This window comes from Tamandua tetradactyla, chromosome 15 (genome assembly GCF_023851605.1).
Source record: "Tamandua tetradactyla isolate mTamTet1 chromosome 15, mTamTet1.pri, whole genome shotgun sequence".
Taxonomy (NCBI): Eukaryota; Metazoa; Chordata; class Mammalia; order Pilosa; family Myrmecophagidae; genus Tamandua; species Tamandua tetradactyla.
The window spans coordinates 15469329-15484165 of NC_135341.1; the positions used below are offsets into that span (position 1 = coordinate 15469329).

Sequence of the window (14837 nt, forward strand, 5' to 3'; positions counted from 1 at the left end):
TATAGAATTCCCATATGCTCTGGCAATCTTGTTTCTAGGTATATACTCAGAAGAACTGAAAGCAAGGATGAGAACAGACATTTGCATGCCAATGTTCACAGTGGCATTATTCACAATTGCCAAAATATGGAAACAACCCAAGTGTCAATCAGTTGATGAATGGATAAACCAAATGTGGTATATACATACAATGGGATATTATTCAACTGTAAGAAGGAATGAGGTCCAGATGCAACAACATGGATGAAAGACATTATGTTGGCTGAAATAAGCCAGACAGAAAAGGACAAATATTGTATGGCCTCACTAATATGAATGAATTAAAATGAGCAAATCATGGCTTAAAACCATGAGTACAGTTTACCAGAAGACAGAATGCCAAACTGATTCTTAATTTGTGCAGAATGTTGAATAATTTTGATTGTAAATGCTTGGAAATGGTTAGAGGTCATGTCAGCATATTATTTTGAGTGTAATTAACAGTGCTGAATGATGGGTATCATTGTGGTTGAAAGGGGAAATCTTGGGTCATATTTGTCACTAGTATCATTGTGGTTGAAAGGGGAATTTTAGGGTCATAATTGTCACTAGAATGAAAGTTAGAGGATATAACATGTGACTGTATAACATAGTTGTTGTCGATGATGTCTGTGGTTAACAGTACAAATTAAGAATATCTTTCAATGATCTAGAACAAATATATATACTATTATAAGTGTTAATACTAGGGTGGTATGTGGGAAAAATATAACTATTCCAAACTATGGGCTATAGTTAACAGTAATATTGCAGCATTCCTTCATCAAGTGTAACAAAAGTACCTACGAATGGTAAATATCTATAATAGGGGTTATAATGGGTGTAGGAATTTTTTTTTTTTTGAGCAATGAAAATACTTTCAAATTTATTGTGGGAATGGCATAGCTCCATGATTATAGTAAGAGGCATTAATTATATACTTTGGATGGAATGTACAGTGTGTGCATAAAATTGTTTTTAAAAAATCATAGTTGAACATAAAAAAAATCTAGCCCACCAGGATGGGTGATTTCCCCTTGGATTTTGTAAATTTTTATTTTGAGACAATTTCAGATTTGCATGAGTTTACAAAGATAGAACAGAGAGATAGACCTCCCAGAACACTCAGTGGTTACGTAGATTTAACTATAGAAGAGTATCAAAACCAGGAATTTGACATGGATAAGATATGTGTATAGTTCTATGTCATTTTAATCATGTGTACAGTTGTGTAAACATCACAGCAATACACTTATTCCATCACCACAAAGATATCCTTCATGGTCTCTCTCTCTCTCTCCCTCACACACATACACACACACACACACACCACCGACTCTAACCCTTGGCAACCACTAATGTGTTATCCACGTCTATAATTTGTCATTTTAAGAATGCTGTATAAATGGATCATACAATATGTTACACTTTGAAATTGTCTATTTGTTTTTTCAGTCAACGAAATGCCCTTGGAGATCCAAAGTTGTATGCACGAATAGCGTACTCCTTTTTTTGCTGAGTTATATTCCATAGTATGGATATACCACGGTTTGTTTAGCCATTCACCTATTGAGGGGTATTTTGATTGTTTCTAGTTTTTGGCCATTACAAAAACTGCTGTAGTCATTTGTTCTTATCCATTCCTGTGGGTGTGGACCCATTACCAGTTGGACCATTTGATGAGGTCACTTCAGTTAAGGCGTGGTCCACCTCCATCAGCATAGTCTTAATCCTATCACTGGAGTCCTTCATAAGTGGAATAAAATTCAAACAGAGACATAGAGTCATAAGAGATATGACGCTGAGCCCAGAAAAGGAGAAACAGGTCAGGGGACACCTCCAAGTAGCTTTCTGTGTGACAAGCTGAGGGCCCCAGGATTACGGGCAGCCAGCCCCAGAACGCCACAGCCTTCAGGGAGAAAGCATCACTTTGATGATGGCTTGATTTGAACAGCCTCAGACCATAAGCTAATAAATTTCCATTAAGTTGACTATTTCATGGTATTTACTTAGGCAGTTTAGGAAGCTAAAACAGCTGCTGTGAACAGTCATGTACAGGTTTTGCATGAGCATGGTTTTCATTTTTCTAGGAGTGCAACTGCTGGGCCATATTATAAGTTCATGAGAAACTGCCAAACGTTTTTCAAAAGTAGCTGTACATTTTACATTCATCAACAATACACGAGTGATCTCATTTCCCACATCTTCACTGGTACTTAGTATTGTCACCATTTTATTTTAACTGTTCTAATAGCTGTTGAGAGATATCTCACTGTGGTCTTAATTTGCATTTCTCTAGTGGCTAGTGATATTGAACATCTTCTCTTGTGCTTATTTGCCATCCATATATACTCTTTGGTGAAATGTCTGTGCATGTCTTTTATATATTTTCTAATTGGATGGTTTTTTGTTGTTGAGTTTTTGAGGGTTCTTTACTTAATCTAGAGATGAGTCCTTTGCCAGGTACGTGGCTTGTAATACTTTCTCCCCGCGTTATCTGTTAGCGATTTGTAATTTCATTCCATAGTGGTTGGAGAATATATCCTATATTATTGCAGTTCTTATAAATGTACTGAGTCTTGTTTTATTGACTAAATATGATCTAACTGGAAAACGTTTCATATGCCCTTGAGAACATATCATCAACTACTGTTGATGGGTGGAATGTCCTATAGATGTTAGGTTGGTTGGTTCATAGAGTTGTTTCAGTCTTCTATTTCTTGTTCATTTTCTGCTTAGTTGTTCTACATATTATTGAAATCTCTAACTATTATTGTTGAATTTTGTTTCTATCTTCAATTATGTCAATTTTTGCTTCATGTGTTTTGGTACTGTTATTAGGTGTCACCTTTTGACATACTTTCTATCTTAATTGATTCTGCAGTGACTTAGAAATAGATACCGCCATATGTTTTGTATGTGATTGCCTTTAAAAGGTAATTTAATAACTAATATTCTAGATTAAGGACCTGAAAACCTTTTCAAAAAAGGGCCAAATACGAGATATCTTGGACCTTGTGGATCTTATGGTCTCTATCACAACAATTGAACTCTTCAGTGATAGCATGAAAATAGCCATTGTCGATATGAAAACAATGAATGTGCCTAAATTCCAGTAAGACTTTATTTATAAAAATAAGGTGCAGGCTGGATCATACTTTGCCAACCCCTTGGTCTAGATGAATGTTCTTTGGCAGTGTGATTCATTAGCAGGGTTCTCTTATCAGCATTATTCTCTGAACTCTTTTGGGCTATTTCCTCTATATAATTCTGACAGGTAATTTGAGTTTATGAACTTTCCCCATATTAAAGAGATTCTAATCTACTAATAGAGAATAGCTTACTTGCAAGAAGCAATTCTTCTTTCATTAATGCTTTCAGTTGTGAAATGTGGAAATGGAAATCATTCCCACTTTCTTTATCCACCATTTACATGTTACCGGAAACTTGACTATTGACGTTTGGCATATGCTGAATCCAAGACAACATAATATTCTCATCCCACACCAAAGTGGTCTGATATGTAGTTCGGAAAGAGTCACATCTGAATGTTCAGAGGAAATCCCTGCAAGTCAATTACAAAAAGAAGTGTCCTAGGATTTATGTTTGGCTGAGAATACATGAAACTAGAACATATTTGGCAAATAGTGAGCCTTCAAGATTCCAAGAAATTCCTGAGATTTCAAAGGTGCAAGGCAGGAAAATTTTGCCCATTCCAAAATACAGGTGTGACAACAGGAAAATTGAACACTAATTGATTACTTCTGCTCAGCAGTATGAGGCACTTTGTAGCAGAGTCCATGTGAATATTAAATCCCAGCTATAAAGTAATGGAATGATAAATTGCTCAGGAAGGTTCTGTTGCCAAGACATGCTTGTAAGAGCTGCAAGAATACCATTATGCTCTGGGAGGAAAAAAAAGAGACGTGGCTGCAAGGTATTTATCACTATATTAATATCTTGTGGCACATTTCTTCTAAGAGCCTTGAACTGCTGCCACAGAATTCCTCAGTGAGGGGAGGTATAAAGGAAGATTACCTCAATTTAGCAGACACAGAAATGATGGCTCAGAGTGGTTTAGTGACACTCTGGTGAGCTTGTTTGTTGTAGCTCTGGAGTGCCTCCTGGGACAAATTCGAGACAGCTTCCCAAGCTGCCGGCCTTTAACTGCCTTATGGTGACAAGTATTATCTGGCTTCAGCTGTGCCTTGGAAGGATGATAAGGAGGATGATAGCAGTAAATGGCTGTTGTAAACTTGTCAGGTACCAGACTCTATGTTAAGGGATCAACATGTATTCTTTCATTCATTCTTCACAAATAACACTGTGGAGTGATTCAGGTGATCCCCATTTTACAGATGAAGAAACTGAGGCTGTCAGCAGTTAGGGACCTGGCCATGTTGAAACCTTCTCTTGCCAATTCCAAAACTCTCTTTAAATACCTCCTGTAGATTTCTTGGCCAACAATCTGTTCTGGACAATCTGGCAGTTGTATTTTGTGCCAAACAATAGTGATATCATTCTGGTTTAGCAACCAGTCTCTTGTGACTCTGGGCAGCCCAATTTAGGCTCTTAGAGAGGCACAGATAACCAAATTGACCAAAAAATGAAATGTTGTATCTTCTTATGACCTATATGGACAAATTGGTTCCTGGAGAAACAACTGCCTGTTTCTTGCCCCTTCTTCCCTTGAGTATAAACCATAAAGACTGTGGGATGCATGTCCTGGCCAACTAACAACTGTGTGAACCGGGAAAGCTAAAGAAACTGGGTTGGGCAGAGTTCTAAGATGTGCCCAAGTTTCTGCCCCCTGGTGTACATATCCTGAATAATCTCTTTTCCTGCATGAGCAACTTAATGAGGTGAAAGCCCTTTAAGGAGGGATGGCTCCTCTTCCTGAAGAGGCTGATTTCCCTGTTGACTGCGAGGAAAGTATGTTGCCATATTGTGAGGAGGCTGGTGAGAGGGACAGGTGGGATGGAAACATGGGCACTGACAGTGACCCCCAGGTGACACCTATGAATAAACAGGGACCTCAGTCCTATAACCACAAGAACCTAAATTCTGCCAATCATGACATGAGCATGGAAGAGGACCCTGAGCTCCAGAAAGGAATGCAGTTTGGCCAGCACCTTCATTGCAATGTTGTGAGGTTCTAAGCAGGCACCCAGCTAAGCTGTGCTGGGTACTCCTGGCACCCAGAAATTTTGAGATCATAAATGATTTTAAGCACTGTTACTAATTTGTTTTGTGATAATCACCAACCAATACACACGCCTTCATGGAAGAGAGACTTTCTCACTTCTCTGTTGTCCCTATTTGAACCCATTGTTTGAACAGTAGCTAGAATAAACTTCAAAAAACTGTATACGAGATCATGTTTCTCCCTGCATAAAACTCTCTAATGCCTTCCCTTTGGGCAGAGGGTCAAATCTAAATTCCTACCCACAGCTGCAACATTTTGTATGGCATGGCCTTTGCTGTGCCTGCATCCTCTGTGCCATTCTTCTCCCTAGTCCTCTGCTCAAAAACCACCCAGAACTTCCTTCACTTCCCAGAAGACAACACCACGCATTTTCCAAATCCAAAGCCTTCACTCTTTATTGTACCTTCCACCATTTCATTCTTACATCCCATAGAAGTCTTTTTTAATCCCTCATTTAAATTATAAACCTTGGTTATTCTGCCTCATAGATTCTAATTATATATTTATGTGTGTGTTTTAATCCTCTCCTCCACCCCCATCCCCACTAGACTCTGAGCTCCATGGGGGCAAGGCACATGTCTATTTTATTTTGCATCAAATACTCAGAGCCTTGAACCGCAGTGACATGTGACTTATGAGTGCTACTCACTGATGACATTTATTTCTTCTCCTACCAGGGCAAAGTAGGGCTGGGCGCCAGATGTGCACATGTGACCTTCTTTGGGTCATTACATGTGAGGAGTGACAGGTATTACTTTTGGGTAGAAACGTATGAACCAGTAAATAAATTTCCATATTTTTCTTTCTCTGCCACAGCAACATATAATATTCTGGACCTAAACTGTCCAATACAGTAGCAACTGGCCGAATGTGGCTATTGAAATCGAAATTAAGATTAAAAATAAAAATTTGGTTCCTCGGTTACAATAGCCACATTTTAAGTGCTCAACTGTCACTTGTGATTGGGGGAATCATTTTCAACGGTGCAGATTCAGCACACTTAAGATGATGAAAAATGTGAATTTGTATTTAACCAGAGTGAGTTATTATTATGACAATTTTATTTTAGGAATAAATGTGTTTTTCAGGATATTTGTTTAAAGACAGTTTCAAAGATCTTTTTGGTAAATTAAGGTATGCAGGTATGTACAGTAAGCTTTGTTAAGGACAGAAAAAGTAGTTTTGTTCTAAAGTAAAATGACTGGTTGTCTCCCAGTGAAAAGTAGGAATGTGTAGGACAAAACCTGAATGGGCATGAAATCTGTAAAAAGTTTATGGAAAAGGAATTTTATTTGTCATGGTCAAAGTTGGCTAAGATTTGATAGGCTTTTGAGATTTTTAAAAGTTTTCTTATCAAACAGTATTCTGATTTTCTTTCTGTAAAGTTTTCTTGGATTATTGGTCTGCTCCCAGTAAGAGGTTGCAAAAGGTTTTTCTTAACCATTTGAGTAATCTGCTGAGAAAGCAAAATTCTGTTTTAGAGTAATATCCATACTGATACTTATAGTGACGTAATTATCCTTCATTGTTTTAGAAAATGTCTTTTCAGTTTTAAAAGAATTAAATTGTGTGTGTGTGTGTGTTTACAATACTGTTAATCCCTATTTACTTTTAAAAAATCTTTTATTGTCACTTTGGTTAAATAGGGAATCAAATATTATTTCACAGTGACCCATTATTCTATTTAACAAAATGTGGCAGATCTAAGAAATTTTGACATTACACCTTTCCAAAAGTAAACTCTAAAAAACATCTTATTGACTTAAAATACTTTTTGGGATTTTTCCAGAAGCCACTAAAAAATCACACGGGGTCTGTTCTTTTACCTTGTAAAAACAGAAGTGTTAGGAATAATTAGGTTTATTTGATATGCTATGAGTTACATGGAAAATGTTGTCCAAATGAACAGGATTTTCTAATTGGTTAGTTCAATTTATATGGGTTAAGTACTATTAGTATAAACATTTCAGAAATTCTATAAAGTTCCTAGAGATTTGTCAATATCCTTATTGACCATGAGATGTCCTAGTACTGATCTGCCTGAAATTAGACAATAGTACGGTTATTGGTTAAAATTTTAAAATGTCACATATTATGAAAACAACCAAATTTTTTCTCAATTACATTATTTGTATAATGACCCTTCATCCCAACTTCCACTTTTATAAATGAGTTGTAACTTAACCAAGACTATTTTAAGCCTTTTGTCATCTAAAGACAATCTTCTTTCTGATGCTTCCCTAAAAACACTTGTGATCAGCTACAGGACAGAGTACTCCAACAAAATGGACTGTCTTCAAGAAAGAACTATGGTAGGTACTCTGAGGCATAGGCTTCTAATGGCATTGCTCAAATAGTTGAGAACATGCTATTGGACCGAAAAATCAAGATTCCAGAATTCTAGCAAAGAATCTGTCAGTTCCTGAGATTGCTAACACAAGATAGAGCAAAAGGAAGACTAATTACCTTGGACTAGATGAACTGATAAAGAATGACTATAGTTTTGCTTAGATTATTGCTGATGTTTTAATGTTCTGTTTTCTAATGCAAGAAATTCCTTACTCTTAAACTTTAAACTATCTATAATTTAGAAAACATTCATCTTTTTCTCCTTGCCTGGACCCTCTGGAATTTGGAAACTCTTACTGAATATACATATTTTTATAGCAAAATAATTATTTGCATAGATTTAATCAGATTCTTTCCTCCTTGTTAACAGGGCATAATTGTAGATACTGGCAATATAGCCAAAACTTTGATGGGACTATCATGTCTAAGAAGGATGTTTATTTAATCAGATGTGATCAGACACTTTTAAGAAACTAAGTTAACTTCATGAAGCCAATGCTTACAAAACCGTCTTGGAACAGTTGGTCTGGGAACTAGTTCTAGGGTTCCCAACCTTACAGGTCAGTAAAGAAAGTTACTACAAGTAAGATCTGGCATCAGATCCTTGCTTAGCTTCCTAGTCTTGAGAGATTTTTAGAAGTCTAATTAGGACAACCAAATCAATAGACTGAGCCCTCAATCTTGGGGTTTGCTCCCATGAAATTTATTCTTACAAAGGCTAGGCTAAGCCTACTTAAAATTAGGCCTAAGAGTCACCCCCAGAGAACCTCTTCTCTTGTTCAGATGTGGCCTCTCTCTCTAAGCCAACTCAGTAGGTGAGCTCACTGCCCTTCCCCCCCACTATGTGGGACATGATTCCCAGGGGTGTAAACCTTCCTGGCAATGTGGGACAGAAAGCCTGGGATAGGCCAGGACCTGGCACCAAGAGATTGAGAATGCCTTCTTGACCAAAAGGGAGAAGAGAGAAATGAAATAAAATAAAGTTTCAGTGGCTGAGAGATTTCAGTCAAGAGATTATCCTGGAGGCTATTCTTATGCATTATATAGCTATCCCTTTTTAGTTTATAGTGTATTGGAGTGGTTGGAGGGAAGTATCTGAAACTGTTGAGCTGTGTTCAAGTAGCCTAGATTCTTGAAGATGATTATATAAAGATATAATATAGCAGTATGATTGTGAAAACCTTGTGTCTGATACTCCTTTTATCCAGGTAATGGACAGATGGGTAATAATTATGGATTAAAAAATAAATAAATAATAGGGGGACAAAGTTAAAATAAATTGGGTAGATGGTGTGGGCGACACCACCTATGGTGGTTATTCTTTGTCCAGCAAAAAAATCGGTGCAGGAAGAAGAAACCTATGGCATAAAGTCAGAAAGCAAGGAAGTCTCTGACCCAAGAGAGAGCCTGAGCCCCAAGTTTATTTTTCACTAGTTATTTAACAGGTAAAGGGGCCATTTGGAGTTAAGCTATCCATTGAACACCAATAGGGGGTTCCTGTTTGCCTTGAAGAGGTATCTTTAATTTTAAGAACAAAGCAGGAATTTCCCCATGAGTAGGAGGATATATTCTAGATAAGCAAATGCAAAGCAGACAGATATGCAAATGGCATAGATAGGCAAAGCAGACAAACATTTTAAGCTGTTTTCAGCTTAACAAACAAACAGGAAGACAAGAGCAATGGTTTCCCACTGCTTGAGGACATGTAAGATTGCTTGTAATTGCTTTAACCATATCCTCCCCTCAGATGGAAATACTAGTGGTCAATGAGAGGGAAGGGTAAGGGATATGATATGTATGAGCTTTTTCTCTTGTCTTCATTTCTTTTTCTGGAGTGTTGTAAATGTTGTAAAAATGATCATGGTGATAAATACACAACTATGTGATGACATTGTGAGCCATTGATTGTACACCATGTATAGAATGTATATGTGTGATGATTTTTCTATAAAAATTTTTTTTTAAAGTCCAACTGGGAGTCCCTTATAAAAACTATCAGCAAAACAAACTTGACAGAGCCTATATGGTAAATTGCCATTCTTGTTACACATATGTAAATAATCAGGTCAAATCTAAAGAAACCAGCCTTATTTAATAATTGAGAATAATATTTTTGAAGTTATCTTGGATCAAATGAAGGGTGACTATAAAGAAATTATTTTATATCAATGTAAAACTGTAGCATACTCCTTTGAGTTATCAGATTCTGCTCCTATTCATTGTCTAAGCGATTTTTCATCCCCTTTTATAAACTGCAGATAACTGTGTGGTTTTCTTTACTACCTGTAAGTTAGACTGGATCCTTTGATCATGCATATAGTATCTACCTAAATGCCAATAAGAGAGCAAACAGTATCTTTTGTATACCAGACCTCAAACTGACCAAAGACAGTTAAGAGCCCCAACCCCCTTGACCTACTAAAATAAAGGGTCCCACTCTTTCATACACATGATCATACCTTCCCTAGGAACACATGACCTAGCGTGAGCAGTTATATCTAAGATTATAATTAGCAAGCAGGCTTTGCAGCAGGCAGGTCTCTTCCCCCCTTCTTCTTCTGGTTCAGCTGCCTCCTCTGTGGAAAATCCCCAAACCCCCTCCACTAGCCTCCAGGAACGGGTGAAACGGCAAGAAAAGACACATTCCTGGAATAGGGACCCCTTCCCTAGCCTCCAGGAATGGGTGAAACTGCAAGTAGGCAAGAGAAGACACATTCCTGGGATAGAGACCCCTCCCTTAATGACTCATCCACTTCTGTAACCCAGCTTCATACCCTTCTCAACTTACATTAGCCAATCATTTACCTTGCTTTTAACATGTCACCCTGTCTATAAAAACTGATGTTAACCTTTTGTTTGGGGGTCAGACTTTCAGAGGCTACTCTATGAGCCCTATGTCCATAGACAATAAAACCTACTTCCTGAAACTTCAGACCATCATCCAATTCCAGGAGGCTTGAAACCTTGTCCCTGTTTCGTGCAACAATAAAACAGAGCTTAATACCACTTAAATGTGCTCTAGATCCTCTAGGCTGAAGTTAAAAGCCTAGCATCAGTGTTCTTACAAAATAGACAGACTCTAGATAACCCTGACTGTTCAGGAACAATGTTGCACTTATATTGATAATTCTGGCACAGTAATAATAGCCTAAATATTTTAAAAGACCAAGTTAAGATAATTCGTGATGTCAGACTCAAACATTTCAATAGACAGAGGTTTTTCCTTGTTATAAGGAAGATGATATAACAGTTACTAAAAAAACTTTTAGAAAGTATATTCCCCACTTGGGAGATGCCTTCAATTATTTCTAACAACCTAAGCACTCATTTTACTGTGCAGTTATTAAAGTTCTAAGTGTAATGGTTAGGTTCATGTGTCACTTGGCCAGGTTACGGTGTCCAGTTGTTTGGTCAAGCAAGCGTTGGCCTGTTTGTTACTGAAAAGACATATGGTGGACTTACAATCTACTTGTCTATGGCTGATTACATCTACAATCAATGGAAGACATTGCCTCCAACAATGAGAGATGTCTCATCCAATCAGTTGAAGGCCATAAAAAACATGATGATTTCAGTGGTCAAAAGAGAGACTTTTCATCTCTACTTTAGCCAGCCAGCTTCTTTTGAGGAATTCTTCAAAAACTTTCATTGGAGGTCTGAGCTTGTAGCCTTACCTTCAGTTTAGACTTTGGCATCTGCATAGTTGCGTGAGACAATTTTTATAAAAATCTCATAATATTTACAGGTATTTCCTGTTGGTTGTTTCCCTAGAGAACCCTGACTAATACAGGGTTTTGCTTTGGCACCAAGAGTGGGTAGTTCTTAAGAAACAGAATCTTAAGGATGAGATTTCTGAATTGGTTCAGGGGTTTCTGGAATTGATTCTCTAATACAATTAGATTCAAAGGCACTAATGACTATATTTCCAGTAATCAAGTTGGCACTGATAGTCCATGGCATGAGTTGGCAATAGAGATACATAAAATACCACTTCTGGATATGTCTACTCAAATGCTTACAAGAGGCAAGACTCTATATGAGAGTGTTTCTGACACCTTAATAGAGTCTTGTGGAGTTAAAAGGTATAATGATATGGCTGGTTGTTTCTAAATGTGCCGGATACAGTTATAAAAGAAAGGGATGAACTCAAGACTTCAAAAGCACCCAAGAAGGATGTGAAAGTTTCTATGTGTGCCCCGAAAGGAAATCTTATTTTGTATAGCTGCAGACTTGAGATTTCTGAAAAACAGACCCAGAGTCTCAACTGTGCCTGCAGCTGAATTACAATCTAAACTAAATTCCTAACCTTGCAGACTCTCTGCTTTTAAAGTGAGGCCATTGATTAGAAAGGAATGGGATCCTAAAAATTGGAGTGGGGACTTATGGGTTGATAATGATGGGGGTGGGGACACTGAAACACTAGATTCAGTTGAGTCTTTTCCTGATAAGCCTGTAATCATAAGCTCTGAGGAACCAGCCACCTGACCTCCAGTCTGCCCTGAGGAGTCTGCCATCTGAATTCCAACTGATGAGAGAACCCTGCTGGACCTGATAAACCTGTAACCACATCCCCTGTTTAGCCTTTAGTCCTCTGTCTTAAGACATTAGCCCAGTTTTACAGGACAAAACAGCAATGGAATGTCCTGAGGTAAGTGGCTTGCAAGACACTTCTAATTCTTCTCATGACCCACTTCATCACCCTCTCTTCTTCCAGACCTATAATTAGACTGAAATTCCAACAAACCCTGTGCCAGTTTGAAAGGACTATGCACCCTAGAAAAGCTATGATTTAATCCTGATCCATTTCATGGCGGCAACCATTTATTTTAATCCCTATTCAGCACTGTAGGTTGGAAACTTGATTAGATTATCTCTGCAGAGACGTGGAATGCCCAATTGTGGGTATTAACTATTGATTAGGGGGAGATGTGACTCACCTCATTCCAAGTGGGCCTTGATTAGTTTACTGGAATCCTTTAAGAAGGAACCATTTTGGAAAATGCTACAGAGCCACAAGAGTGCCATGAGAACCACTACAGCCTATACAGCCCCAGACAGCCAGAGACCTTTGGAGATGAAGAAGGAATTCACCCCAGGAGAGCTTCATGAAACAAGAAGCCTGGTGAGAAACTGGCAGACATCACTATTTTTGCCATGTGCCTTTCCAGTTGAGAGAGAAACCTGAAGTTCATGGGCTTTTCTTGAGTGAAGGTAACCACTAGCTGGTGCTTTAATTTGGACATTTTTATAGATAGACTTGATTTAATTGGGACATTTTCATGGCCTTAGAATTGTAAACTTACAGCTTAAACTCCCCCTTCTGTAAGCTGTTCTGTTTCTGGTATATCTCATTTTGGCAGCTAGCAAACTAGAACAAGCCCCAAAAGGTAAAGTACAAAATGTGACCCATGGGGAGTATGCTATGTTCCAAAAAAACTGCATTTTTCCAATCTATATAGACAGAAACCAGGGGATTATGTGTGGAAATAGATATTAAGGATGTGTGATAATGGAGGAAGGAATATAAAATTGTATCAGGCTGAATTTATTGATATGGGCACACTAAGCAGAGATTCTGGATTCAGTATTGTAGCTTGAGGATCTTAGAAGGGCTCTAACAGTTTGTTAAGGTGGTTGGCCAAAATATGGATCAAAAGGTGGCCAACATTACCTGAGATTGAAATGACAGAACTTCCCAGATATGATGTAGATGAGGAGAACCAAAGGCTTAGAGATACTGGAATGTTAGAGCAGATTTATCATGTAAGACCTGCTCACCCACCCCAGGAATGAAGAGAGGACACACCTTTCTGCAGGGTTGTGAGCAATAACTTTATGAGACTACCTCCATACTCAGTGAAGAGCTCTGTGGTTGCACTTCTCTGTAGGTTAGATGTTACTGTGGGAACTGCTGTCACTGAACTTGGATCCTCAAACACAATGGGGACAATTAGATTGCAGGTTGGCAGAAGGCAAGTGATAGCACTTAATTGCCAAAGAAAAGGGGGTGTGGCTACCATAATGGACAGCAGATTCAAAGTAGCAATGAAAATACTCTGAATTGCAAAGACTTATGGCATTGGTTAGTAGATCATCAGTACCTAGAAGTAAAAAAGATGGGAAATCTAAAAAGTTCTTACTTATCTCTATAGGCAGAAGAGATTTAGGTCAAGTGAACAAAAGTCTAATTTGAATTACAAAAACAGAGAATTGTGATTCCTTAATCAATTCCCAGACTTGAGGTAGTTTAATGACCCAGAACCCTTAAATGAAGGTAAGGCTGGATCCACTTGGGGAAGGACACTGTTGCACTACCCAAGATTTATACTGTTAATCTTTCTCCAAGCCTTCCCCAAAGAGACTTACAGCATTTTACCCAGAGAAACTGTGCAGTGGGGAAAAGTAAATTATCAGATATTCTGGTGATTATTAGACACTAGCTCAGAAGTGACATTAATTCCAGGAGACCCAAAACATCACTGTGGTCCACTAGTCAAAGCAGTAGCTTATAGAGGTCATGTAATTAATGTAGTTTTAGCTGAAATCCATCTCACAGTGGATCCAGTGGGTTCAAAGAGCCATTCTGTAGTTATTACCCCAGTTCCATAATGCATAAATGGAATAGACATACTTAGCAACTTGCAGAACTCCCACATTGGTTCTCTGACTTGTGGAGTGAGGGCTATTATGGTAGGAAAAGTCAAGTGGAAGTCACCAGAACTGTTCCTACCTAGCAGGATAGTAAATCAGAAGCTATATCAGGTTCCTGGAGGGATTGCAGAGATTATTGCCACTCTTAAGGACTTGAAGGATGCAGGTGTGGTGACTCCCATCACATCCCCATTCAACACACCTGTGCAGAAAAAAGATGGCTCTGGTAGGATAACAGTGGATTATCATAAACTTAACTAGGTGGTGACTCCAATTGCAGCTGCTGTTCCAGATGTGGTATCATTGCTTGAGCAAATAAACACATCCCCTGGTACCAGGTATGCAGCTATTAATCTGGAAAATGGCTTTTTCTCAACTGCTATTAGCAAAGATAACCAGAAACAGTTTGCATTCAACTGGCAAGATCAACAGTATACCTTCACTGTCCTCAGTTATATATAAACTCTCCAGCCTTATGTAATAATCTTGTCCAAAGGGATATTGATTATTTCTCCTTCCCACAAGACATCACACTGTTCCACTGTATTGATTATTTCATGTTGATTGAACCTACTAAGCAAGAAGTAGCAACTACTCTAGACTTATTGACAAG

General features: G+C 38.1%; 1 protein-coding gene across 1 annotated transcript in view; it reads left to right on the forward strand.

Moving 5' to 3' along the window:
- TAFA4 (TAFA chemokine like family member 4) overlaps nt 1-3137 on the forward strand; it is a 265526-nt gene extending 262389 nt beyond the window's left edge. The window contains exon 6 of the mRNA XM_077130345.1: nt 2979-3137. Coding sequence (XP_076986460.1) covers nt 2979-3137 — 159 coding nt within the window. The remainder of the gene's footprint in view (nt 1-2978) is intronic.
- The last annotated feature ends 11700 nt before the right edge of the window (nt 3138-14837 follow it).